Genomic DNA, 27,971 nt, shown 5'->3' with positions numbered 1-27,971 from the left:
GCACCTTAAAACATCAACCACCCTCGGCCATCATCCGGCCATCGGTGTCAGTGTGGGCAATCATCAAATTGGACGGTCTCTCCTCTTGCCCGCACCAGCATCAATTTATGAGAATGTACTTCTCCGCCTGACCTCGCCAGATTGTGAAACACACTCCGCCACAATTACCACCATCCATCGCCAGCAGCAGCAGTAGCAATAGAATGGAGGAGGCACACATCATTCGTCATTCGAGCGGAGAACGCTCAAACATACGTTTCTGTCCTCTAATACTCTCTCACACACACAAACACGGCAGATGACGAAATAGCGAGATGTTTTATAGCTGCGACTTTGTTGCCTTTGACATCACTTTTCATGGTTTTGATTATTTGCTTCGTATTATTAACCGCTGCGCCAAACAGTTTTCAATTGCCAAACAAAGACGCATTTCCGACTGGGGCAGGAGCAGGGAGCGCTCAAATAAAAGAAGCAAGGAAAATGCGCATTTTCATACACAAACACAAACGGAAACTAACCGCCCCGCGCCACTCACTTGGTGATCGATTTTCCATTCGAAATGGCAGGCCAAAAACAACGCAACAACGCCTGTCAACTGAAGCAAACAAGTGGGCGGTATAAACGCGCGCAAAGTGGCAAACCGGGAAGGAGGAAAATGAGATTAAAATCCCCACGAGAACGCGATGCCTCAAGGCGCTTCTTTTCCACAACGGGGTGGTGAAGGGGGGGTGAAAAGATTATTATTTACGGCGCAGAGAGAAAGTGATGATAAACAACGAGTACGTGTGTGTGTGTGTAAGTGCTCGCAGCACGGATGGAGTTGCATTTTACGTAGCGACGACGAGACGTCATTGCTAAGGGCTTTAGGATAAGATAATGCGACTAAGAAATTATTCTTTTTTTTAACCTTTATTGTGTAATGATATGGAAATAGTTCCAGTGCGTATTATTTTTCGCCAACGTCTGGTGCGTAATTTTCCACCCCAAAATAGCATATGCTATAAGTAAGAGAAACTATTTTTAAATCTCATTTCACAACCGTCTCAAAAAGTTGATCTTAAAAGTTGATCCACGACATCATAAAGCCTGGTACCCTAGAATATGACCGGGAAAAAATGGAAAGAATTCAATTACCAATTAAGGCACACTCGCACACAGCATACGGGCCTTCTGCTGCGTTCAATCGAAAAGGTTCTCTCTATTTTCCCTTTCTCATACTTTTTTTCTCCACAGAACCTTCTTCTACTTGCTTCCTTACCCTCATGCGGTCCCTTACAGACCGCTTCCCTTTTTGTCCACAATTTTCACACCGATTTTTGTACGCCACCGTAACCAAACACTCGGCGCACCATTCGTCGTCCATCGTCCTGCCGATTAGAAAACGGACAAGGGGTAGACGAAGAACCGTTGTTGTTGTTGTTGTTTTGTGCCTGCTCTTTTCTGATTCTGAAACGGTTGGGATGTCCCAGCAGCAGTCAGCAGGCATCGGCTGCGCTGCAACCTTCACAGACGATATTGAATTCAATTGCAATCAAACGTCGCAGTCGTGAGTCGTACACATCGATTGGAGGAAAACGATAAAAGAGCTGAGAAGCACCGGCAGACGGGCAAAAACCGAGATTCAATCCAGCGGAATGTTGGCTCATTCCAGCAGGCGAGATAAGGTTTACAAGAATTGTACGAAAAAAAAAACGGATCTTACAGTATTACTATTGGGAAGTGTGAAAGGTGTTTCACAAAACTGGTCAAACTACGAAATCATGAACTAAAGCTACAGCCTTTAACCGTATTGGATTGTAACGATGCATCAGCATGGTTCAGCCAATAGTGCAATGCGTAGAAGCATGGATATTACACGACCCGTCGCCAGTTCGATTCTTATCAAGATTGAATCTTTCCAGGAATTTCTCTGAAGCACATGCAGATAAAACACCCCAACAAAAGAGTGATTTTCACATCGAACTAAGAACGAAACAACGATTACTACCACACACTTCATATTGAAATGGAACGAAGCTACCTTCCCAGAAAACGATACAAATATCGATTGACACACATTCCTTCCACGTTTCATGACGCCGCAAATCGTTGAAACATACTGGATGGGTTTTTAATAGCATTTAGAATTACATTTTTCATCGCTGAAAAACTTACGAAAGCATTTCCATATTGTTTAATACGCATGTACATTTGTATCTTTATTCTAAACCAGTAGAAACGGAATTGTGCGTTCTATGAAATATTATATTTATTTGCATTCTGTGTTTATTTTCATGATACATGAAACAACCGATGAGTCACATCACTTTTCTACAAATTTCCCAACCATTGCATTCAGATTCAACAACAGATCACACAGCTTACATTCCAGGAAACGGTGTATACACGGTGCATACATCAAAGAGCCCGCCTTTTTCACGACTAATTAAAAGCCCATCCCCGCAGAACCCCGATTGCCATCTAGTGCCTGTGTGTGATAAACTTTCGGGAAAAATCAACCACCCTTTTTTTCATTGACTTTCGATCGAACCAAAAAGCTCCCCTTCCCCTCATCCATTCCTCTCAGATCGTAGGATTTGTATGGATTCGAGCAAAATAATATCTCATCTGATTCTGACACGTGTAATCAGTTGCACCAATTAGCGCAGACAGCAAAATGCAAACGCGATGATGATGCAGCAAACGAATGTCACTTCAATGTGCAAAGGGGAGTGTTGTGTCGAAATGCTTTTAATCAGCATCCAGAGCCGAGCGGATTGAATCAATTCTAACTAAACTGTTTTCATTTCTAATAATGTAGCAATGCATTCCAGTCACAAGAGCGAACGAACAGCAGAACATAGAAGCGTGATTCGTGGAAAAATAAATGTGGAATGTGTTTTTTTTCGCTTTAACACAACCTCATCCCACACCACATCCACCTGTTGGTATGAGTGGTTTTGCAGTTTTGTGTGTGTGTGCTTTCCCCATGTGTACCGAACCTGTGGTCAACCTCCGGAAACATGAAAATTAAATACCTTTCTCCCGAGCAAAATACATCGATCGCAGGAATGCTCTCAACTATAGTATTGGTACGTAATGTACAGTATCGAAACGCTAAGGGTGATTAAATCCACGATTAGCCCCGTGTTTCGAGAACATTGCTGAAAAGAGCCTCTCGAAAGTGACCTATTTCTACCGTAAGAGCTAGCGTTGCTCCCTACAAGGAAACATTGATGTTCTTAACATTTATTCCACAACAATCGATGGATTATTCTAGTCCGTTTTGGTACAGTTGGTCGCCCGCTTTCAAATAACTTTCAAAACTAAGATTAAAACAAATTGCAATTGCTTTTAGCAAATGGCTTTGCCTTCAAACTGCTGTAAAATGCAAATTAGTTCCAGCGGATATCCTTTTATTGTAGCGAATGCAGCTTTCCTCGTGCAGCAATAACTCATACAAAAAAGGGTATAGAAAGCAGGCACATGATAAAGCACACCATTTGGACCAGGCGCCGGAGTATCATTCATTTGTCCACCAGCTCTGACCATTACTGGCCATGGGTTTGACGGATATCGATGGAGCCAAAGCCAAAGGGAAGGCACGGTATCGGGGTTAAAAATAGTTTCCTTTGCTTATTTTTTCTCAGCGCAAATTTACTGTCCCTGTTCGCTGCGGCGATGGGACGGAAGAGATGTCACGGACACTGGATTTATGGCTGCCAAGGGGACTGTGGGGTGTAGAGGTTTGCCTTTTATGAGCATGTATTACGGTAATAACGCTGGATTGACGAGCTTCATGTTTCATTAGTTACAGATAACAGTGTGCACACGGTGTTATGCATCTTCTGAAAATTGCACCTCATAAAGACTCATGCACTTTGATGGCAAGAAGAGGTAAGCATCAACGCTACCCTTCCAATAAAATCACAACACTTTACAAACTGGGTTTTACTAAAAAAGGAACACCGGATCAGTGAGTTGCAGAAAAAAGTGCTGACAACAGATGAAGTTGTTGCTTAATTCAAACTTGCGGGATATTAAGAACATTCAAGAACCTTCAACTTTTACCATAACTGTACATACTTAACATACGAAACTATTGCGCTCTATGACACCTAATCCTCTTGTTGGAGAAGGAAAAAAGCAAGCACTCCTATAGACCAAAGTACAAAAAAGGGCACCCCCTTGGATTGGGAGCAATAAAGCGACAACACGCTCACACACACTCACACATATTAAACCGTGACAAAAGACGACCACGTTAAGCCACATGTGACTAACTATTCGAGGCCACCAACATCTAACAACATGCGCACAAACACGAAGAAAACGAAACAAGAACACACTGCCGCTCGTCAAGTTTTGCGTTATTTTCCGCAATCGTCGATGACGGACGGTGGTGCATGCATCCATTATGTTCTCTACTTGGGGATCCAGTCATAACCCTGGACACCCCCCGAAGAGGAGCAAGAATCTTCTATCCATCCACACAGAAGACGGAGAGAGAGAAAGATTTTACGACCGAATGTGAAAAAACACGGAGTCGAATAACAACTTGAGCAGTGAGCGAGGGATCACAAGAAGCGGTACCAGGCAGACAGGCAGGCAAGCAGGGCCACATCATCTCACACGATTTTGAACGGGTTTCGGGCACGGTAATAAAATGGCATCGAAACCGCGCAACACACATGCAATGTGCGAATTTAAACTCTAATTTCCACATGGAAGGAGAAAAGGACAAAAAGGAGCATATCTGTTAGCCGGATTTGAGTGGTTTTCTGAGCAACAATCAGTCAGTCGGACTAGTCAATGACGCGAACGAACAACAGCAAAAGTTTTGGGCTCTTCCCGGGATGTACAAGTGTGACGTCATTTTATGATTTACGATGCATTCCATAGCCAACAAAAAAGTGCTCAAAAAAGTTCGAAACATTTGGAAACATTAAAATTGTACCGCAAAGTGGAGTTCTCAAATACAGTTTTGTCTGGATGTAAAATCCGCAAACACACTTTGCCGACCTTCTTCCAACACAAAAAGAAAGAACCTGTTTGTCCTGGACAAACCAAAAAACCCCGTACATTGGTTGTGTTTTCTTTTAATCAAACTATCCATCCCATCAAGCATTCGACCTACACGAAAGACTTATTTATGGCGTGACGTTTTAGAAATAGTAAAACATAACACAAAAATTCTCGACGCATAAATCATTCATACTGATACCACCGCAGCAGCTAGTGCTATTGGTGGAAGATGGATTGTAAAACCCTGGTGTATTATTGGTTTGGCTCTGGTCAAATCATTATCATCGTGAAGTGTATATTGAGCGGGAGGGTCTTTGAGCCTGAAAATTAAAATTACCTTTTTTACGAGCCATACACACCCCACAAACAGACACGAAAGGCATTAGGCGAGCGAGTGGGGGTCCTAATAATAAGGTAGGCATTTTCCAATTTGCTATTTTTATTTCGTCATAAACCGGGTCGAGCGTTCGGGCTCATTCTATAACAGAGCTTATACAACACAGCTCCTTCTAAGAAGCATTTCAGCTGTTTTGAAACTTTTTTTTTTTGGTGATGAAATTTTCTTCCCGCACCTGCACTCGTATTTGCTTCTTCCACAAACAAGCGGCCTGTACAGAAACTTCAACTTTCAATGACCGACCCGCAATCGACTAGTTGATAAGAAAATAGAGTTAAGCAGAAGAAAGAAAAAAAAACACAGCTGAACAAAAGCGTGATAGACATCTCACACACTGTGAATGCTTACAATATACAAGAAGTGCAACAGACGAAGAAGAAAATAGCGCCACATCAACACACACACAGAACAGCGCACAACAAAGTTTTGATAACGCCCTGTCAGGGCAAACACATTAGAGCCCGAGCCCGTTATCTGCCGAAACCCGTGCACCCCCCGAGGGCGATTGTGTGCGAAGGGTTACACCGCTCAACGGCAGGAACAGAGCAGGTTAACACACACACACACAGTGGGAAGGAAATTAACATGAAATTATCTTCCCAAAGCTGCGCTGTTTGTCGCGCTTTGTTTTTCTCGCGCGTCCTGCTCCTCGTTCGCAGCAGATTATGCTATATGACTTTCCGAACCCCGGGGTAGCGAGGTAAATCAATGCAGCTGCAATAAGCCAGCTGCATTCGCGCTGCATTCGCTGGTTGCGACACAATTCGCATGCACGAGTTGGAGGTTTACATTCCGAGAAGAAGATGGGGACGTGCAATGGGCTGTGCAGTGTGTGCGTTCTTGTGAAGTATGCCAATTGGATTGATTGATTTTCCGCTGAACACTCGTTTGCCTTTACTGAACCTATTATCAGAGTTGGTTTAAGGATTTCCTAGAAATATGTTTTACATACAAATCAATGCTTATTATTCCATTACAATCACAACCAACCATTTTAATTGATAAAAAGAAAGTAAGGCGTATTAAAATGGGAGGAAAAAGATATCCAAGTTATAATTCCACAAAAACGGAGAATTTATTTAATTTAATAATTACGTTTTCCGCCGAAAACGAACTTCAGCGATAATGCCCCACCATAACACGGGAGCGCCGCGCCACCGGAGAGGATAAACTTTTTGCCAAGCCAAGTGTTTATTTTGCACATTTCCCGGAAAATTACCCCTTCCGTGGAAAACGCTACTCCTCCCTCGGCCCCTCTCTTATCACTTTCGCTGCGCGTTAATGTAAATCTCCCACCACCACTCCCAACGCAGATTCTCTTTCTCCTGCGAGCCCTTACAAATGTCAAAGCTGTCATTTAAACAACTCACCTTGATCTCCATAATCGAGCCGTAGTATGATGATGCTGCTGTGCGGAATTGCTTCCCGATGTTGCTGCTATTGCGCTGTGCTATCGGATATTGCGTTCACCGTGTTTCAATATTGATGATGTTAGTTCCACCTGAGCGAACGAATGTGTTGCCTGCTGCCGCTGCTGGCCGTTGGCTCGGCGGTGGCTGGCGCTGCTCCGTTTGGCAGCTATTTTTTTTTCTTAACGGACACAGCGATTTACCTCTACTCCGCGCGCTTAGTCTTTGCACCTTTTGCTTCGGAAAGCAAATTCATTGGCAGGAAACAACAATGGCAAAAAAAAAACAACAACCAAAGATTTAAAAAAAAAACCTTAAACGAACTCTGTAATTCGTCGTCTCGCGGGGGCAACCGTGAACGCGCGCGAGAGGGAGAGAGAGAGAGAGAATGGGCCGAGAGCGAGACCGCACGCTCGCGCGAATAACTCGCCCGAACGGCGAATGGTGAGCGAATTAGCTGACCGACCGAACCGCGTGTGTGATGATGCTCGGGGAGCGCGACGAGTTTCTCCTTTTGGGGACGCAAAACAAAAAAAAACCGGCTTTTATTACGTGCGCACACAAGGGCGGAAAGGGCCCACTGGAGGGGGGGTGCAAGAGCGCGGCCAGCCGGAAAGATTCGTGGGCTTTTTTTCGGGAGGTTGCTTTGCTTTATTTTATCGTGTTTAAAATGCGACTACTCGATTCGTTTTTTTGTTGGGTCTGGTTACCCAAGCAACAACATACACATTCGTAGGAATCTGTCAATTATCTGACAGCCGGTTGCAAGGTGAGAGGGGGAGAGCGGTGTGTGAGATGGGGTTCTCACCTTCGGCACGACTATTTTGGATGGGAAATGCAATAATGCACTCGCGCTTTGTAAATGCGGGTACCAGCCACCATCACCACCTTCTGCCTGCCCCTCGACTCCAACTCCTTCTTCTTCTCCTACTTCAATGCTTCCACAATCCCACGAGACGGCATGAGACGGGAGAGAACCGAATTCTCATTAGCAAACAGAGGGCGGCGACACTCACAAATGAGATATTTAAACGATTGCTTGATTGAACATACTTTCGGCCGATTTATCTCATTAGCTTTTCCACAATTCGCACTGCACACACCTTCGCCGTCAAGCATATACACACACTCACACATACGCACACACGGCGAGAACTATTATTTAACACTAGCCGTATTCCATTCCGCTCCAGGAGATGGGAGAAAGATAGCTACGCAAATATTACGATGTTACGGCTCGATTCTATTTCACCAAAAAAGCGTATTTTTTTATTTTCCCTCCTGTGAGAGTAATAATATTCGCTTGTCACAATAGTAAACAGCACACGTCACACGCGATGGTAGGATGAAAGGTTCTGAGTAGAAGAAGAAAAGAAGAAGCAGAAAAAAACGGAATTAAAAATAATTCATGAAAAATAAATACATTCAATTCTGCTATTCCCATTGCGCATGAAAATAGCTCGTAAATACTGGTACACTGTTAAATTCAAGTACTTATTGTTCCTCCATAATTTATTTGTTCACTTATACACTGTTTGCCTAGATTCTATTCGCATTTTTCGATTAACACAATCACACCGTTAATTAAACCCAGTGCCACACCGACTGACGATAGTTTTCAACTGAAAATTAGTGCGTTGTTTTGCTATTTCGACGTTACCGAGGCAACAAACCAAAAAAAAAATACGCCTTTACCTAGAGAGCGACACGAGCAATGGTATGCTTGCGCTCGTATTAGTGCGTGTGTTTGTGTGCGTGCGTCTAGGTGTGTGTGTGTGTTTGCATGGATGAAAATGAATATTTAAGCAGCGGACAAACGACCGATTCGAGGAGGGATCGATCAAAGGGGAGCAGAGCACGCATACACATTGTATGTGCAATCGTTTATTGCTCATTCTCTCACACACACACACTCGATTTGACAAAAAGTGTCTTCAAAAGCCATTCGAACACACACCCGACTGCAAACAAAAGAAAACGGTGTGTTTCATTTATTCGGCGACGACCGACGGACACAACCATTCAACTACACAAACACACACAAACGCGCGCGAGCGCACACACAGAGCAAACACAAAACTGTTGTCGGAAATAATTCACACTTAAATTGCTTTATCGCGAGATTATCGCTTTATCCCCCCACCACCCTTCCTGTCCCTTCCTGTAAAGTGCACAAGGCAGAGTGAGCGAGAACGAGCGACGAGAGTTTTTGCTCACACGTCACCAAGGCGGAGACCTGTATCATGTCTCATCAAAGTAGCATATTCAAAGCGACGATAAAACTTGTCACTAATCTCAAGAGAACAACCGAAGCACAAACGGGCCATTGAAATTAGGTAATTAGCAAGAAGAAACACCCTATAGTTTTTTTTTCATTGATTCCCCCACCACTACTACCAGCAGACACTATAATCACACTTCACTTCATTAATCAGGATGCCATCCTTCTTTTCTTCCTCATTGTGAAGCAAAAAAAAACAAAACAAAAACAACTATGAAGAACAAATTGCATTGAGCAGCAGCAACAACAGAGCAGCGGAGGAAGGGGGAAAACTGCACACCATATCCGCCTTCCCCGCCCCTGCCTTCCACTTCACATATGCATTTATGCGCGTTCAACATAATGCTTTTATTACACACCTTCCCGCTCTCGCTCACACCAACGCACAGTTTGATTTCGTCGTCTGCTGCCTTCGGTTTCGTTCTCTCTTGCTCACTCTCACTTTCCCTATTCTCACTTGTTTTCCTCTCTCGTGGCTCTATGTTAAATGACGTTACACACGCACGCACGCACGCACACACACAGACACAAACAGTTCCTACGGCGTGCGGGTGGGTACAGTGAGATCTTGTTTTTCCTCTATAATGCCTAATGTCCCACCTTCCTCCTGCACCTTCACACCCCTTTCAACACACCACCATCACTGCGTCGCTCCGCTTACCCGTTCGCCTTACGGAAACGTTCTTGCTGCTGCTGTCTCACGGGGAGATATTAGACACAAACACTTCGTTTGTCGAGTAATTCACTAACGCGGCCCCCCCGAAATAGTGCGCTTGTGTTTCATGAGCGAAATGAAATCGTAGATATATTTTTTTTTTAATTACTTTTTGTCAGTTTGTAATTGAACGTTGTCACGTTTGCGTTACGTAGAAACCGAACACCCAAAAAAAAACCAAATCTTTTGGTTCAGACGCGCCGACACGCAACACACGCAGCGGGCACGTCCGTTCGCTTCGAGTGTTGCGAGAGTAAAGCGACGGTCGGCTCTCGTGCATCTACCCAAAACCTTTGCATGTGAGATTGTGCGAGAGGCGGTGCGAATCAGTGAGAGAGAGGCTCTATCTCATCGGATTCTTGTGTGTGTGTTTTTTTTATTTCACCCAACAGAAACAACAAATAGACAATAAACAACTTTATTTTGAACGATGTTACATATTTAAAAAAAAAGTTTATCCCTACAATTTCATATGGCCGTACAACCTTATCAAACGTAAAATAAATAGCTTTGTTATTCGCACAACATAAAAATGCATTCATTCATCTTCTTTTTATCGCATTTGTTCTGCAAAGTTCCATTTGCACAGAGCGCTGGCTAATACTCACTACCATCTCACGACTTTTCAGACGTGTGGAGAGTTCTACCACCTCGCTCAGTATCAGCTCCACTCTTTCCCACACTTTCATTCCATCGCTGGAAAGGCGAAGGTAATGAGCCGATGAAACGTGAGCATGAGAATTTGCTTCACCTCTCACTGCATTGAGAAGCCCTCTCACTACTGCCGTTGCCAAGGCACAGTTCCAAGATATTTTCAAAAAAAAAATTTGCACTTTGCATAAACGTATGGACTATAAAAAAAAGTCTCACATTATTTTTTGAGCAACAATCTTCACTTTCATTCAAAACATGGTTCATTACAATTTTTAAATTCAAAAATTCGTTCTCACTCATATACCTACAATGTGTGCACCTTGTGCGCTAGTGTCAAACGCGTCCATCAACCAGAAACGTCAACACACACGGAGAAAAAATACACAAAATCTCTTCAGTCTGGAGAAAACAAAACGCCTGTCTGCAGTGAAATGCTCTAAATTATTACATTTTGCATAAGTTAACTCACAAAAAGCATTGAAAATTAGTCACCGCATCGTTTGCTTCAGTCTTTTACTGCAGCATTGTGTGCTTTTAACCCCCCCAACACATCCAGGTGCAACGTGTCGTGCGGTGCATTCGTCTGGCCGCTCCTAGCATGTCCTCCTGGAGTGCACTGACGGAGTGAAAATTGTTGCCACAGCACAGCGACTGCACTTCCTGCGCGAAAATGGCACCGGGCTCGAGCAACAATCAGAACAACAACCGGCAGACGGGCACGAAACCGAAATCGAAAGCGTCGAAGAAGAATGCGGTCCCGCAGGAAATCGTCGCCCCGACCCGGAGAGACCAGCTCCTGAACCAGCAGCTGAATGTAAGTTGCAGCAGCTTTCGGTGCGGCTGGTAGACGCTTCACGTGTGCGCACAGACCTGATAGACAAGGGGGTGTGTGTGTGTATGTGCCGTGAAAGATTTCGGCGAGAGCATCGCCGAGCTAATTATAGCACGGAAGGGCCAGATTTTCGCGCAACTCCCACCTGAGCTGAGAGGATGGCCCCGCGAGAGCGCATCGACGGGCACGATCGTGCAGCGGGGTCCTCGGGCTTGCCAGTCTGCTACAGCAAATCGTCCGCAACCGACGACGTGACTTTGACCCGGCCGGATGATCATCGGCAGCGTGCTTCTCTGTTGGATCGGTTTAGTGACTGTGTTTTTCCTTCTCAAGGTACTCGTCGACTGGGCGACCGTTTCCAGCGCATCGTCGGTGGTGCAGAACAACAACACGCAACAACAGCTACAGCAGCAGCACTTCAGTGGCGCCCAGCACCCGCCGACAAGCGGCCAGCAGCAGCAGCACCAGCAGCAATCCCAGGGACAGAACGTTTTGCTGAAACCGCGCAACAATCGGACACCAGGCGAGGGCACCTGTTACGAAATCGGTGAGTAATGAATGCGTTGGATTGGTGAAATTATCCGGCCGGTCGTTGCTGCTGGTTTCCCTCCGACTCTCTCTTCTAGTCCACGTGCATCACCACCTTAGCTACATCTTTTCCATGTTTGGTATCGTAGCTTGCGGTGGGTCGAGGAAATTCTATTCGCCTGCTCTGCGTCACAGCAAGACAAAAATAATCCTCATCAAAATTGAACGGCAAACACGAGTACGAGCTTCATCGTCGATTGTGGAATGCTACCTGTACGTGTGTGTGTGTCTGTGTTTTATCGATCTGGAAGCTGTTTGTGGAACGAAATTGTCCCTTCCCAAATCTTGTTACCCTTTTTCGTTTGGATTTCCGTAACGTGTCCAAGCCACGCTCAATGTGCGCTGCAAAACCCCGCGTTTATGATCTAAATTTAGCGTCATTTGCTTGCGTCAAGGTGTGTAACAGTAACGCACCGCACTGTGAAACACACCCGCCCGATGGCCTTCAGGCCCCCACGGGGCTGAGGGGAGTAAGTGTGGTTGAAAAGATTTAGTATCTCTGCTGCGCGGCATTTGAATCGGCCCATTCAGAAACGTTTCACTTATCGGTACCACCACTCCGGTTATCACTGTTGGGAGATAAATTAGTAAAAAACGCACCCCATTTTTTAACCTCGAAGTAAAACTATTTATACCTCCTGTGTTACATGTGCTCTCGTTGCAGATAATCTGTCGCTGCAAGATAACAGCCGCTACATACCGGTGCGCCCGATCGTGCGGCGCAATCTGCTGAACGAAAGTGCCAGCGGCGAACAGAACGAACCGCACAATACGGCAGTCGGTGTGGTGATTCCAACGACTCCCAACTCGGCGCTACAGCAAACCTTCCGCCTGAACGAGGGTGCATCAGCGAGTGGTAGCGGTGGCCCGATCGGTTCCACACACAGCGTTAACAATCTTCTGCACAGTGGCGCATCGGCTGGACATTCCGCTTCCGGTGGTGCTTCCAGTACGGGCGTCATACCGAAGCAGCAGCACATCCTAAATCCACTTCTACTGCTTCAACAACAGCAACAGCAGCAGATACATCAGCAGCAGCAACAAGCCGGGCAGACACGCTCCACTTCTTCGCCGCTTAGCTATCGCGTACCGGATGGTGCCTCTCAGAATCAGCTGAACTTGAACAAAAATTCTAACCATCACCAGCAGCAGCAGCAGCAGCAACAGCATCAACAGCAGTATAATCAACCGCACCTAGCGACTGCAGCCGTGCCATCGACTTCTTCCGGATCGCGCTACGGGTCCGCCACCTTGCCATTCAACACTGCCGGTGCTACGGTCGAGGAGACGCTAAATCAGATCCAGGAGTACATCAAGCTTACCACCAATTTGATCTCATCGGTGCAGATTGATAACGTGAGTGGCGTTGGCCGGCGGCAGCAGAGACAGAGAAGTATGGGAGACGAGAGTTGTTACTTTGTGCCGATTAACTCCGCCACACTGGAGGACGTGCGGCACTCCGATACGGAGGTGCGTTTATCTGTTGCCCCCCATTGTCCCAGCTTGTCCCGCCGTGTTTTTTTTCTGTTTTGCGTGTGTGTCGAGTGCTGCAACTACTAATTACTGAGCTACTCTTTGTTGATTCCGTACAAAAGTACGATCATTGATGTACAATTATTTGCATGTTGTTTAACAACGTTTATGTTGCTTGACCAAGCAATATGAGCTCTTTGTCTAATCCCGCAATAGCCCATAAGGTAAACGTATTCTCTGCATTCGAGAATCCACTGTAACAATTCTCATCTTCCTTACTTATCTCGTTCGATGTTGCACCGCTAAATAACACAGCCACAGTTTCATCATTAATAGCATCCTTCTTTTGCCAAACCTTTCAGCTGAACGGTGGTCCTCGGCCGCAATCGGTGCAAAGCATCAGTACGAATCAATCGACAACGCCCGTGCCACCGTCCGCGTCCTGCGACGAGTTGCGCTACCGCATGGAGACGCAGTCGAAAAACATGCAGGCGTTAAAGGAGCAGCAGGCACACCTGCTCCGCCTGCAGCAAGCGGCCCGGCAGCAGCTGCAAGAGATGGAATCGATTCGCCATATGCATTCGGCTAGCGTAGCGCCACCGATCGAATCGTTCCAAACGGTCGAGCAGGTGCAGGACGGCATCGGCAGCATCATGGAGCGGATGCGCGTCCTCTCCACCTTCATACAGAACCAGCAGGAGCTGAGCAACATGCTCGGACCCGAGCACGATGCGGACGTGATGGCGGACCAGGTGATACTGCAGCAAAAGTTTGCCGAACTGCGCGATAAAAAGAGCCAGATGCACAATCTCGTGTCGGAGCTGCAGAATCTGAACATGGACGCAAACCGGCAGTTTGACGGTGAGGCTGCCGCTGTGCCCGCGGAACCACGGAACGTGCCGATCGAGCTGACGCACGCTCCGGCCCCGGCGTCCGACGCAAGGAATGCTACGAAAATCTTCCTCAACGGAGGCGGCAGCACGATGGAAGGTACGAGCGGTGGTTTGAACCCGGTGGCCACTGTCGAGGGCATGTCCGTGCCAGCGCACCGGCAGCTGGGTGAAGAGCAACGGGCCAACGGGCATATGGCGTCGTCCGCTGCGGTGGACGAGGAAGACGACGAAGGACAGCTGAACGAAGAGGAAGCTTCGGTGTTGAACGGCACAGCCGACATGTTGAGCGAAAAGATCAATGAAATCAACGCGATGAAGTCGCAGCTGCGCCGATTGAAGGAGATGATGGACACGGTGAAGCTGATCGAGATGAAAACGGGCCACGAGTCGATCGACGAGGAAGAGGAGGACGAGGAGGATGCACCCGAGGACGAGGAAGAGGGCGATGATGAGGAAGAGGAGGGAGCTACGGCGATTGCAATGCAGCAACAGCAACAACAGCCACCTCACGCACGTTCTAGCAGAAGTCGTTCCCGTTCGATGAGCTCGGCCCCGATAACGCTGCTGCCGGACGGTACCACCATCCCGAACGAGGCGGACGGCAGTGAGCTGTCCAACCAGGAGCGCGAGCAGCTAAACAAACGCGTCGAAGCGCTGCATGCGATGACGCAGGATTTGCGCGAGCAGGCGAAATCGATCGCGGCCGAGCGCGATCGCCTGAAGCACGCCCGGAACGATCTGCACAAGCGCCGGAACAATGTGATGGAGCTGCAGCAGCAGGCCCAGCATCAGTCGAGCGAGAAGCTGACGAACCACGTCGCCTCGTTCGTGTCGCTGGCCGGGCCGAGCGGCCGTGTGCCGGCCGGCCCGAAGGAACGCCAGCAGATGGAGCTGAAGGCCGAGCTGGAGCAGAAGAGGCGCGAGCTGGAGCGGATCGAAAAGATGACGCAGAGCATCAAGAAAAACACGGAACTGTCGCGCTCGGCCGCAACGGAAGGCGTTGGTGCGCATGAGCCGACCACATCGGCCCACGACCCGAAACCGGCCGGCCCATCGTCGGTGGTTTCGTCCTCGGTGGAGTCGTGCAGTGGTGGTGCGGGATCGCATCACCGCGGCACACCGTCCACGCACACGACCATTCCGCCCGCACCGGCACCGTCGGCCATTAGCGGCTCGCTGCAGAACAATACGGCCGGCAGCAATGCGACGAACGATTCGAAAACCAACTCCGCCGACTCGGGCGTGACGTCGGATATCTTCGCTCACGCGCAGCTCGAGTCGGCCAGCTACCAGTCGAGCAGTACGCGCAGCTTCCCGCCGCCCATGCCGGACATTTGCAACCGCAATGCCGCGGCGGATCGGTATCGAATGAAGCGCAGCGAACTGGATGCGGACGGTGCTCCAGTCGGTGGTGGTGGTGGTGGTGGTGCCGCCGGAGCTCGAGATCATCGTGGCTCTTCTCCGTGGCCAGTGTTTGGGACGAGTGGCGGGGCGGGCGGATTGTCCAGCTCGAACACGGGCCCCCACAGTCCCCATTACGGGCATCCGTACGGGCCGGGAATGCACGACCTTTCGCACCATGCGCCCGGCGCTGGCTACGTTGGGGTAGGTGTCGGTGCGTACGGCAGCAGCTGGAGCACGGGAGGCGGTCCGTACGGGGTAGCGGCCAACTTGCTGCCTCCTCACGCCGCCACCCCGAACACACCGCCCGATCCGATCGTCTTTCAGCACATCATGCAGACGCAGCAGATGCTGATGAACTCGATCACGCAGTGCAATCAGCTGCTGTGGATTCAGCAGCGTGAAATCAACAATCTCAACAATGCGGTCTTGCTGGTAAGTGGGAAAGATGTTCCTTTTTTGATAAAATATTTATTTATTTCGATCTACGATTAATGTTGAATGTTTCTCCCAAACAGCTCCAGGAGCGCATTCTCGGCACCAACAGCAGCATGCTGCTGCACGAAACCCACGGCCCCCCGATGGCGGCGACGTTGATTCGGGCCGAGTCGACACCACCGAACAACAGCTCGTTGAACGCGTCGAATGCGGCGGCCACCACGGCAAGCAGCATGTACACGCGGGCCCGCTCCGAACAGCCGATGATGTCCCACCAGCAATCCTCTCCCTACCATCACCCTCACGCCCTTCACCAACCCACACCATCCTCCATGCTGCAGAGCATGCCACCCTTTACCCAGCAGCCGCCCTACAGTCCGCACGCTGCCATGCCGCCCAATCATGCCCTGATGTCCCCACAGCCGCTGGTGCCCAACGCCTCGCAATGCTTGCCGCGTAACAATACTAACCCCCTTGCCGGGCAGGCCGGACTGCCACCGAGCGGTGCCAGTGCGGGACGGTTGCGCTCCAGTGTGCGTCCGCTTAACATTAACACGCTTAACAACGCGCTGTACGATGAACAGTCCGGCGGTGGTGGTGGTGGCGGCGTTGCTGCAGGCACGGATGTCGGGCTGGCGAACGAGTACGGCAACACCGGATCAGTCGCACCGAACATGATAAACAATCTGTGCAGCAGCAGCTCGCAGCCGGCTACACCGACCCCGGCCATGGGCCAGCAGCAGCAGCAGCAGCAGCAGCCTCACCACCATCAGCCGCACTCGTCGTCGTCGTTGCGCTTCGGGCAAAACTACAACAATCTCAACAACACCGTTAACAACAACCTGTCCAACGCAAACATGCAGAACAATCACAATCTGTACAGCCAGCAACAGCAACAGCAGCAAGAGTCCTCCTCCCAGCAGCAAACGCAAGCCCTCAACAACCAGGTGCTGCCGGGTGTGAGGGCCAATAACTATTGGGATAACTTCCGAAGGTAACTACCTCCCCCAAAGCACAAGGCGTGGCAGTTTGCACTCGATGTACCCTTATTCTTTTTATCCATTACATGTTGTTAGTATAGTCTTGTTCATTAGCTTCGTAGGTCGTAGAGTAGCGCAATTGTTGTCCTAAGATTACTTTGTTAGGGAAAATAGGTAGAATATTAGTTTGAGTTTGCAGCATGCATGGTGGGTTGTTTTGCTGTTTTGTCGCTGTCGCTTTCCCCTGGCCGTCCATTATCCCACACAAACGCTCCACGCCATCCTCCTTTCTGCCAATCCTTATACACACTCCTTCACTCGTTGCTGTTGATGACTCTTTGCCCTTGGTGCGAGAGAACGCATTCGGAACAGTCGAAATGTTGTGGCCGTTAGCTTTAGATAGAGTAGAGATTTAGTGAAATCGGATATTAGTTCCACTAACGCACTGTTTTGAATCGAACCATGGTAAGTTAGTGTGTCCCTTCTTCTTTGTCAGTGTGTGCCCCTTTGCATCTGTCCTAATCCTGTATGGAGTTTTGTCGTTTTGTGCAGTGAATTGTGATTAATGAGCTTTTGGAATATTTACACCACGTTGTAGCTGATGTTTTGGTTTCTATAGTACTAACACTTGTTTGTATGCTGTTTGTTGGTTCTGTTGCTTTAGAAGGCGCTTTGCTAATACATTCTCCACGTTTCTTGCAGCTACTCAAGACAAAATCTTCTATCGAGCAACAGCTGCAAAAGCAATGAGGAATCATGCTCCCAAAGCGGCAGTGCTGGTGGCGGTGGTAGTGGTGGTGGTGGTGGCGGCGGTGGCAGTAGTGCTGTTGTCGGAGCAGGAGCAGCCAATGGGATTGGATGTGCCGGGTCCGGAACTGTCAGTGGAGGAGGAGGAGGAGCTGGATTCAGTGGCGGCAGTGCTGGCGGTGGAACGGGTTGCAATACGATCAACAATCAGCTGCAGCGCAACAACAGCAATGCGTCGAACCAGTACATGAACAACCAGAGCAACAAGTACCAGCAGTCGCTCAACATCACGCGCAACAACTCGCTGAGCAATGCGAACCAGGCGAACAGTGCCGGTATGTGCCAGGAGCTGGACTCGTCCATGTCCCACGGGTACCATCCGAATCAGGACGGCTCGATGACCGATGACTGCGCAGGGCAAATGGTTGACCATCATCATCCGCAGCAGCAGCAGCAGCAGGTGGTGCAGCAACAAGCTCCACTGCCGAATGTCAGCGGCCAGCCGATGCACGGAGCAAGAGCTGCGCAACAAACGTTCCCGTCACAGCAACCGATCCTATCCGGGCGTCAGCAGCATCGCGGCCAGCCAGTGGGAACGGTTCAAGCGCAGCATCCGTACGGCCACACACACCAACCGAGCGTACAGCCTCAGTCGGTCCAGTCGCAACATTCATCGTCCGGTTTGGTGCATCAGACACCTCCACATCAGCAACAAATTGCGCCCCAACAGCAGCAGCAGCAGCAGCAGCAGCAAGCACACTCCCACCATGCACCCCTGAACCAGTCCAATTCGCTCGATCTCGGCGAGCTGCAGTTTCACACGAACCCGATCAATCTGGGGCTGGCGAACAAAACGCACCCGAAAGCGAGCGGACACAAGAAGTATCCGCTTTCGCTACGCTCCTGCCGGGATGCGGGTGCCGGCGGGGAAGGCAGCAGTGGATGCTACGTGTCCGGAGGTGGTGATATGAATCTGGCGTCCACCTGCACCTATCAGCATGATTCAAAGTGAGTGGCGATTCATTGATTATGTTTTTATGGCTCATTTTAATCATTTTCCCTCCTTTTCCCCCATTCCAGGTCGACCTCGAAACTGTTCGAAGCGCTGAAGGAAAACGTTTACCAGGAGGTGAAGAATCTCATTACGGCCAACGAATCGCGGCCCCACTTTCTCATCCAGCTGTTCCGGGAGCTGCAGCTCATTTCCTCCGATCCGCTGCGCCAGCGCACGCTGCAATCGATCCAGGAGCTGTACAATCGCTACATTGAGTCGACGCTGCAGGAGGAAAACCACGTGAACAATGTGGGAAGCAACAATTTGCTCGCCTCGTCCGGGTTGGCCAACATGCCGGAAGGTGTAAATGTTGGTGGGGAAAGCATCAATGCGGAGCAGCCGCGCAACACGCCACCACGGGAGCAAAGGAGCGAAGAGTCTACCGTTGAGCTGGAGGTCGTTCAAAACTATACGAATCTTCGTCAACAGCAGCAGCAGCAGCAACAACAGCAGCAATATCATTACATTCCTGCTGCTGGATCGGATCAGACCGGAGGAAACCTTCCGGCCACGTCCGCTGGTGAGGTACTAGCAGACGGCTCCTTACCGAATGCGCCCTCCACATCGTCAAACTCACCACCCGGGGCTGGCCGTCGCCTTTCCGCCGTTCGGCCGCTTAACCAGGAGCAGCTTGTCCCCTTGGCGGTGGCCAACTCGGAGATCATCAACATCATTATGGGCGACATTGTGTCCGTGATCAACTCGGTCGATTACATCAACGATTCGGTGCTGTTTAAGATCGCGGGCGTCATCTGCAACCATGCGACCGGTGGAGCGTCGATGGATTACGGCCAACCCAGTGGCGACGCCGGCCAACAGCATCACCATCATCATCACCATCAGCACCATTACCATCATCACCATGCGCGGACGGGGCAGTCGCCAGCCGCATCGTTGCTGGCCGCTGCCTCATTCCTCTCCGCCCAAGGCGATGATCCACAAGCGGGTGGTGGTGACATGAGCAGCGGTGCCGCCGGTGCTGGCAGTGCCGGTGGGGACGTGTTCAGTCGGGAGGACTTTTTGCGCCACCTGGAAAGCTGGAATCGCACGGACAAGGACGAGTTTATCTCCAATTTGGAGAACTTTCTGAACAACATTCTGCTCCGATCGTCCGCCGTGGAGGGAGAGGAGGGGGACGAGGAGGAGGACGCAATCACGGGCGTGCCACTGTCGGTGGGAGGTCAGCAAAGTGCGGCCTACGTGAACGAGGTACCGCCTGACGGTGCGATCGGTTACGAGGGAGGCACCGCGGGCAATTCAGCGGGCAGTGATGTTGGAGGGAATGGGAATGGGATTGTCCCGTTCAACGGGGAAGAGCAACATCCGCTGGAATCGGCCGTAGTGGTCAGCTCGAGCTCGTCCAACGTGGTGTACTCGTCGACGACGTACGATCTGGCCGAAGCGGATCAAGTGTGCGATATGGAAAATCCATCCGGCAACAGTATGGCAGCGGGTGGTCCTAGCGGGGGAGCTTCCGCCGCTGCCGTCGAGCATCCGACCGGTGGGACCAACTTTGACGATCGCTGGACCGTTGTGGTGCAGAAGAAGCCGGCTACTTCGGCGGTGGAAGAACAGCAGGTTGGAGCGAACGGCCGCGATGAGGGACGACCTCAACCAAGGATGGGTGGAATGCAGCAGCAGCAGCAGCAGCAACAGACACACGGTGGCATGAACGGTGGGCCTAGCAGTACTAATGGAAACATCCCATCCGGAGGGGGAGGAAACAATGGCAACAACATCAACAACAATTGGCAGTCGGAAGAGGTTGCCGATGAGCATTTGGAACAGACCGAGGTAAGAGAATTTAATTAAAATTCGAAAACAACGTATTTAAACAAAATTACTTATTTCAGGAACACCGTTCATCCTACTATTGAAAGAATACTCCTAAAAAATAAGCATTAAAAACGGGATTAGATTGTATGGAATCGTGTTCCTGCTTGACTGTCGGTTTGCGTAACCGAGCAACATCTCTCTGAATGTGATGAAGAATACGGCTAATAACCATTACTCGTCAATCGAACCGTGCAACGTGTATTGCAACTACGGTCTATAATCCGATTAGAAAAGATTCAACTAATTCGAATCCTAATATATGTTACACACATCTACTATCTCACAACGGTGTGTGGTGTAACGTTTATTTTTCCTTCGTGAAGGAGCATCCGAAACGTCCTTTCGCGTGTTTTCTCAAATATTCTTGTTCATCTGCCCAAGAAGCCGAAGCCTGATGTTGTCGTTTTGTGCTTTATTTTTCTTTGTAACAAAGAATAACATAGAGCCTAATGGGAAGGGGGAGAGTGTGTCACGTTCCACACGTGCACGTTAGCAATAAAGTCGTTTCATTTTCCGGACATATCACACAGAAGTTCATCTACGAAAATTGGGGAGCTATTCAGTTACCGCAAAGAACCTCTGGTTCTCCCTAATTTTTTTTGATTCAAATTGTTAGTGAACCTAAAACACGTACTACGCAAACTAGGAAAATATCTTACTTCTATCCCTCCTCGTCCTGTTCACGGAGGCCCTACTACTACTACAGGCACTGCCGAGTGCCTTCTTCCTGCTCGTTTCCTCCCAGTGCCCAACTCTTTCTCCATCTTCCACTAAGCCTAAGTCGTTAAGTACACTTACAAAGGCGCGCATGCGCATATGTGACCCTCTTTACATACTAGAATCGTTAAGTAGTCTCTATCAAAGTTACAATTAAAAAAAGGCAAACTCACACGGACGGATTTTCATTCCTTCCGTTTTGTAGGTACATCGTAGAAACGTAAAGTACAGTCAATTAGTGGAAACGATTTGATAAGGATTAGTTCGGTCTCTCCGCGCCACACCGCGCCACTAAGGCTCGTGAAATTCCCACGAACGATGATGATACTTGAAATCTTCTACCTCCATGTTTTAATCAGCTAAAAATGTGTGTAAACCTTATCAAAAGCAACAACCGTGTCCCGTGCAAACGCGTCCCAAGATAAGTACCAGTAGTAGTAGTAGTAGTAGGTAAGGTCACTTTCCTATCGAAAACCCGCCACCGGTACCGTGCAAGCTGTGAAACAGGTCCAGATCGCAGCCCTGGCCGCTCTTGCCATGCTCGAACCGCCCCACCCTGGGTGGATGCAGACCGGAAGCTACCGGCAGCCGCACAAATGGATGGCCGGGCAGCGGTACCGTCGTCGTGCCACGAGCGTCCCTACTAGCATCGGTGCAGCTGCTGCTGGTCAACGACAATTCGTCCTTCCTCTGAACTTAACGTTGGCGTTTGTGTGTGAGTGTGCATGTCGGTGTGTGGACGTTTCATTATGGATGGGAATGAATTTCCAGGCAACAAAAGAGAGAGAGAAGAAAAAAACGATAGATAACTAAGTGAAATGTTAGGATGCTACACGTAACGATCATGTCAAATGAGGTCGAACGTACAGTGAAAATTAGGAGCTATTGTAAATGAATCTACAATGCATGCGTGTGAGCCAAAGATGGATTTGGGTTACGTCAACAAAGGTACACGAGGGGGAAGGAGGGCTTGTAAAGGTGTGTTGTCTGGTCAGCGTCATCTGATTAACGTGTCCGCGGTGCCTGTTGATCTCTGTCTCTCCTTGAAGAAGTTACACACACTCACACACACACACACTGACACAAACAAGATCGAATACAACATTGTGAACATTCGCTCGCAAGGTATGTGAGATCATCCAGCCGTGCGCGTCCGTCGCGTCCGTCCGTCGTCCGGGTGTACGTACTGGTCGTCCTGCCTACTAGATCATGTGCGACATCATGCAGCGACTAGTGTCGAAATATTTACTCTTGCTTGTTGGCAGTTGGTGCTGTTGTCCGGTCGCGATCGCCCCTTGAAGTCCATTAACGGCGGCGGGAAGATGGGGATCCTGGCATTCCATCTCGTCCATGGCCGGCTCGTGGATCTCGGCCCGATGCTGGTACAGTACTACGGAGACCCGCCGGGGGGTGGTTTGTTTAGGGGCAAAAGGAGAAGATGAGACCATATTTTAAAATCTTCCATTCAATTCAATGTGTTTTCGGGGTGGCGAATGAGCAACACGCGCCCGTGATCTGGCGATGATTAAGAAAGACACCCACGCAACACACACACACACACTTTGGTGCAAGATATTTAAAGAAAACGAAGCCAGAAATAGCTTCAACCCCGCTAATGATGAAATAAATTTGGAACAAGTTACAGTATGTGCCTTAGCAACAAAGTTGGTATCTGCCGAAGAAGTTACACATTGAAGGATTATTACACTTTGAAGTGAATTACAAATGACCTATCTTTATCTTTGGAACCCTAAATAGAAGGTATTTGCTTCTAAGTTCAAACATACACTTACAGCGCACACTGTACAGAACGATGATGAGATGAAAATTCAAATAGGAAATGAAAAATGTTCCCATTGGAAATGGACGCAAGATGGGGACACGAATCATGGTGTGTTAATTTTAGCTTTATGACCTCATTACAATTACAACTCAATTTACATACCTCCTCCACCGTTGCTGCCCGGAAATGGTACCGCTTCCATCCAGCCTTGCTCCGTGTCGCTCGTTTTTCGCCGCTTCGGGTGCTGCTGTCCCGCTGCCAGCTGTCCATTGGTGTCCATTTCTTCGTCCTCGTGCTGTTGATGCTGCTGACTAGCCGCTTCCTTTCGCTTCCGCACTAGTAGCTGCTGCGCAGGGAAGGGCTGCACGTGGAACATCCCTGCAGCGTCCCCTGTGTTGTTGTTGTTATTATTATTACTGTTGTTGTTGTTATTCTGCTCGCCGGCATCACTGCAGCTGATATGGTTTCGGTTGCCATGGAAATGCATCGCCGACAGGTGACCGTTGACATTTGCCGCTGTTACCGGGCGGTGCGGCGACCGATTGTTGTTGACGGCATCCGGAAGCACGTTGTTATTGTTGCACGGATCGGGTCCACGCGCTCCACCAACACCACCACCACCACCACCGCCGCTACCACCTGTTGGAGCGGCGAGCGACGGGACAAAGCCATAGTAACCGTTGGACGAACCGTTCAGGTAGCCGACCGGTTGGAAATCATCGCACATGGCCACGGATCCACCGAAACGATGATGGTACGGCTGTTGCTGTTGCGCGGCTGGTGATTGAACTCGCCCGAAAGGGCAATCACCCGTGGCGATGTTTCCAACGCTAGCGCCACCCCCACCGCCGCCGCCAGCACCGCTGCCAACAGTCTGGTGGTGCTGCTGCTGCATCTCATGGTGGTACGCAGCGGTAAGCATGTCGGTAATGCTCATGTCGTTCGCGGCGTTGCTGCCGCTGTTTCTTCCGGGTGGGGGTGCAACACCCCCCGGCGCTGGTCCGATCGGGGTCGGGAAGAGCCGGTTCTCGTTCCGATAGAACGCCACACTCTGATCGTTGTCCAGTGGCAGCAGGTACGACGCACTGTTGTAGCTGGCAAACACCATTTTGGTTACGTATGAAACTCTTGCTTTTTGTTGCCTTCTCTCGGTTTTACGGAGCCGAGCAAGACCCACCTCACCTCACCGACACCGTGCACGCAAGTAAGGTGCGTGTGTGGCTGTGTGCGTGTGTGCAGTGGGGGAGGGCGGGCGAATGAATGTTTTCGCGTTCGTTGAACTCGCGATCGATTGCGTGCACTCGCGGAAGTGCAGTACGTGTACGGGCGCGTACAAATGGCACGTTTCGCGGAAACCGCTGCTTATCGCTCGGTTTCGGAACTGTTGATACACTTTTCGATCACAATTAGCGGAACGAACACGGGAAATGCTTTTAGCACCTTCACGAGAAATAACGAGAATGCAACCAGCAGTACGCATACGCCAGGCTCGTACATGACGTAAGCTGTCAAATGGGAATCACACGTTTGACAGCTGCTCACCTCTGTTTGGGGATGATTTTATGTTATTGCATTAATTTTATACAGCAACAATAGTAAATATTCCCAAAATGCAAGATATTTTATCAATACTCAATGATCTTTTGCTAAATCCATTCGTAATTCATAATGTTTGCCATCAAATCAAGCGACGCCATCAAATCCGCTTGCTTGATAAAACTACGTACGTAGTAATTTTCTTTATCAAATGCAATACAAAATCACAACAAAATCAGCTGTTTTTGTGACACTTTCGAAAAATCTCCATCGCTTCTCTTTCTGTACGACGAAAAAACGAGTAAAAAATGAATTTCATCACCCGATTAGTGGTTCCACAGCTGCGGCGGCTTCCCTTGGCCCATCCACCTGCTAGCTGGAACCGTGCTGCGTTGGTTTCCCCAGGGAATGTGCCATTTTATTCTACGAAAACATCGAAACCCCAGGACCCAGCAGTTGCCGGTGCTGTGAACCACAACAAAAAGGCAAAAACATCACCAAAAGTAACGCTCATCGCTGCGGACGAATCCATCTCGATTGTGAATTTAGATGAGGCCGGAAAGATAGCGAATCGACGCAATTTGAAGCTGGTAAAGATTACTGACCTTGACACGAAAACGCAACGTCCGGTGTACAGGTACAGGCAAATGCGCAAAAGCCATACGCCCTTGTGTTTGTTGTCTAAAGCGAAATGATGTTCCCTTTCCCCAGACTGATGACCGGTTCGGAATACCTAAACGAAGACCTAAAGCGCCGCGAGGAAAAGAAGAAATCCAAACAGGACGCCTCGGTTAAGGGCGACAAGCTGCTGACGATCAGTGCCCGCATCGCCGAGCACGATCTCGCCTCGAAGATCCAGAACGTGCTGAAGTGGCTCAGCAAATCGTACGAAGTGCGTATCGTGGTAACGGGCGACGGGGCAGGTAACAAGGCCAAGCAGGAGGACATTGCGCAGCGCTTCGAGGCGAGCATAAAGGACACGGGCAAGATTGTGCAGAAACGGCTGCGGGACAACGACTTACGGTTTAACATCCTGCCAACTGCCGGGGGTAGTGCCGTGGGCGGTAAAAAAGGCCTGCTGGATGTGAAGGAGACAACGAACGGGTTGAATGAACCGCAAGCTGCTCGTGGCCTACACACTCAGACCCGCTCGGCGGCGTGACAATCACAGCGAAAGGATCGGGAAGCGCAAACCGTCACGAAACGGTACACGGTGACAGGATGCGTTGCCGTGGTACTGTTCGCCAAGTACGCTTTCTGGGCCTATCTACTCAGGGGTGACCGATGACCCGGCCGGCAAGCGGGTTGTACGGTTTTTAAAGTAAGGTAAGACATAAAGCTAGCTCAAATATAGACTAAATCCGAAGTGAACTTGTGATACTGGTGTCATCGCATGCTGAATAATAATCCGATGGGTGAAAAGGGAATTGACTAAGGGATTACCTACTGTCGTTACCGATAAGCCCGCGAATTACCCCAAAAACACACAATCGCACACGGCAAAAAGTCAATTAGTTTGAGATAAAATTAGGATCAAACTGGCTTACGCGCGCCCTCAAACCACGCACTATCAGAAACAGAAGCTCCCCGCTTTACGAGGAAGAGTGCATCATCGCAATTAAATTATTCAATAGCACTTCAATCGTAATGCAATGGGGGAATGGGAATGGGGGATCGGATTGGCTATAAATCGCATTGACCACTGCAACACATTCACCCGCAGATCAGGCAGTTTTCACCGAATGGATGAGATTTTTGCAAATGGTATTATTTATCACCACACACACCGATCCCCACTGGCTATCGGTCGACTAATGACGGTTGATGCGGTTGCAAATGCAGTCATGTTGGCGATTGTTTTAATCCCTTTCCCATCAACTGCATTCCACTACGGTTGGCTGACGCAGTTTCAAACATTAACTGGGGCCCGGTTAAAGTGTGTGTGTGTGTTTCAAAAATAAGCCACTAAAGGCAGGAGAGTGTCAGGATAATCACGAACAACCGGTTGCAAACACAATAACGGTTCAAAAGGTCCACCGGGACTGCCGGCAATCGGGACAATACAATTCGTACAATGGCTAGAGTCACTCTAATGCATTCGGTTGAAGGTGGTGGTGGCTTTTTTTTAACCCCAGAATTTGCACGAATGCTGTTCGATGCAATTTTACTGCCTGCCCTGGCAGTTGCATGCGGCAAGTGCACTCACACTCGGCTCACTTTGATGGTGGTTAAGCCACTCCCGGTGTATGGTGAGCATAAAAAATGCAAAACCGGATTTCCGGGGTGCCTTTTCCTGTGATGCAACAGAGTGTGTCGTACCGGGAAGTGCACGCCAACAGCCGTTCGGGGCAAGCCTGCACGTTCATTCTCTATGCATTAGAAAATCTATGTTTTATGGGTCAATTAAACAGTCCGAAAAGCACCGGCCCTAGGATGTGCATTGTGGCGCTGGCGGCCATTCTTCTATTGACCGGTGTCGGACTGGGAAATCTTCGGGTTCTTCGGCCCCCCTCAAACGAAAGGACATTTCCAGTGTGGTGGTTGTTTGTGTTTGTGCAATAATACAAACATTTTATGCTGACTTCCCGGTTGACTCTCTGTTCGGTACACTCAAATTAAATTACCCCCCAAACGGGCTCCAGTCAGCATTTCAGCAACTTTTCGTTGTCCGTCCGGAGTCATTCATCTTGTTCCGGTGCCGGGTGGGAGGACCTGTTTCCTTTTGCGTCGAACGACAGCGTACATTAAAATTGTTCTGCTTCGAAGTGAAGTGTTATCGGAAACAGTTTGAAGATGCTTGTCACGTTTTTCCACCAACACCGCCGTACGGCCGGATGTGGTGATTAAGCGCGGCAGCCTCTCTCGCTGGTAGTGTACAATCAGTGAAAGCACACGTTCGTCAATGGAATGATTAATACGGCTTATTTTTTGTGTTTTGTTTTCGTCTCCCCTTTTGTGCGGAACTCTAATTCGATACAAAAGGCCGATCCGTTTCCCCAAACGGTCGGCTGATTGACTTAGTCGGCTTTGCCGTATAATGCAAACGACTAAACGATTCCTTTCCCAAAGCCGTAAATCGATCAGTCGGGGGAAGTACTTGGAAATTAATTTAATTCCTGCTCCCTCGGTTCATCCTTTTCGAGTCAAGCGCCGAGGAGTGTGAAGGGTGAAGGAAGAGAATCCACGCATAATACACTTCCCCAGTTCTGTCTGCATATTTGATTAAAATACTT

The 27,971-nt window shown here is 49.1% G+C and overlaps 4 protein-coding genes across 13 annotated transcripts in view; 2 read left to right on the top strand and 2 right to left on the bottom strand.

Annotated features, from left to right (window-relative positions):
* LOC5667807 (uncharacterized) overlaps positions 1 to 10,085 on the bottom strand; it is a 63,187-nt gene extending 53,102 nt beyond the window's left edge. The window contains exons 1-3 of one of the 8 annotated variants that reach the window (XM_061662215.1): positions 9,753 to 10,085; positions 7,864 to 8,165; positions 6,772 to 7,047 (exon numbers count right to left, since the gene is read on the bottom strand). In XM_061662215.1, coding sequence (XP_061518199.1) covers positions 6,772 to 6,783 — 12 coding nt within the window. In that variant the 5' untranslated portion in view covers positions 6,784 to 7,047; positions 7,864 to 8,165; positions 9,753 to 10,085. Of the gene's footprint in view, positions 1 to 6,771; positions 8,166 to 8,304; positions 8,474 to 9,450 lie in introns of those variants that run through there. The other 7 variants (XM_061662216.1, XM_061662219.1, XM_061662221.1 and 4 more) reach the window with 7 other exon arrangements.
* Positions 10,086 to 10,817: 732 nt separating this feature from the next.
* LOC1280384 (uncharacterized) lies at positions 10,818 to 20,988 on the top strand. 2 transcript variants are annotated; one of them, XM_061660002.1, is made up of 8 exons: positions 10,818 to 11,274; positions 11,626 to 11,839; positions 12,545 to 13,236; positions 13,716 to 16,082; positions 16,166 to 17,079; positions 17,768 to 18,820; positions 18,893 to 20,660; positions 20,720 to 20,988. In XM_061660002.1, exons 1-8 carry the CDS (start codon positions 11,131 to 11,133, stop codon positions 20,741 to 20,743), a joined length of 7,176 nt encoding a protein of 2,391 aa, XP_061515986.1. In that variant the 5' UTR covers positions 10,818 to 11,130; the 3' UTR covers positions 20,744 to 20,988. The 2 variants fall into 2 exon arrangements, with proteins under 2 accessions (XP_061515986.1, XP_061515985.1); XM_061660001.1 differs by having other exon boundaries at positions 12,545 to 13,350.
* A 111-nt stretch (positions 20,989 to 21,099) lies between these two features.
* Positions 21,100 to 24,718, bottom strand: LOC4577616 (putative uncharacterized protein DDB_G0271606). Of its 2 annotated transcripts, none has more exons than XM_001238274.2 (3): positions 23,365 to 24,718; positions 22,669 to 22,809; positions 21,100 to 22,114 (listed from the first exon to the last, which is right to left on the bottom strand). In XM_001238274.2, exons 1-3 carry the CDS (start codon positions 24,308 to 24,310, stop codon positions 21,876 to 21,878), a joined length of 1,326 nt encoding a protein of 441 aa, XP_001238275.2. In that variant the 5' UTR covers positions 24,311 to 24,718; the 3' UTR covers positions 21,100 to 21,875. The 2 variants fall into 2 exon arrangements, with proteins under 2 accessions (XP_001238275.2, XP_061515987.1); XM_061660003.1 differs by having other exon boundaries at positions 21,100 to 22,109; positions 23,365 to 24,710.
* A 246-nt stretch (positions 24,719 to 24,964) lies between these two features.
* LOC1280385 (translation initiation factor IF-3) lies at positions 24,965 to 26,109 on the top strand. The gene is made up of 2 exons (XM_320232.5): positions 24,965 to 25,375; positions 25,450 to 26,109. The coding sequence occupies exons 1-2, from the start codon at positions 25,047 to 25,049 to the stop codon at positions 25,898 to 25,900; spliced, it is 780 nt and encodes a 259-aa protein (XP_320232.5). The 5' UTR covers positions 24,965 to 25,046; the 3' UTR covers positions 25,901 to 26,109.
* The last annotated feature ends 1,862 nt before the right edge of the window (positions 26,110 to 27,971 follow it).

The sequence above is a fragment of the Anopheles gambiae genome, chromosome 3 (genome assembly GCF_943734735.2).
Source record: "Anopheles gambiae chromosome 3, idAnoGambNW_F1_1, whole genome shotgun sequence".
Lineage (NCBI taxonomy): Eukaryota > Metazoa > Arthropoda > Insecta > Diptera > Culicidae > Anopheles > Anopheles gambiae.
The sequence above is the reverse complement of the archived record's forward strand: the minus strand, read 5'-3'. Positions and strand labels throughout refer to the sequence as shown.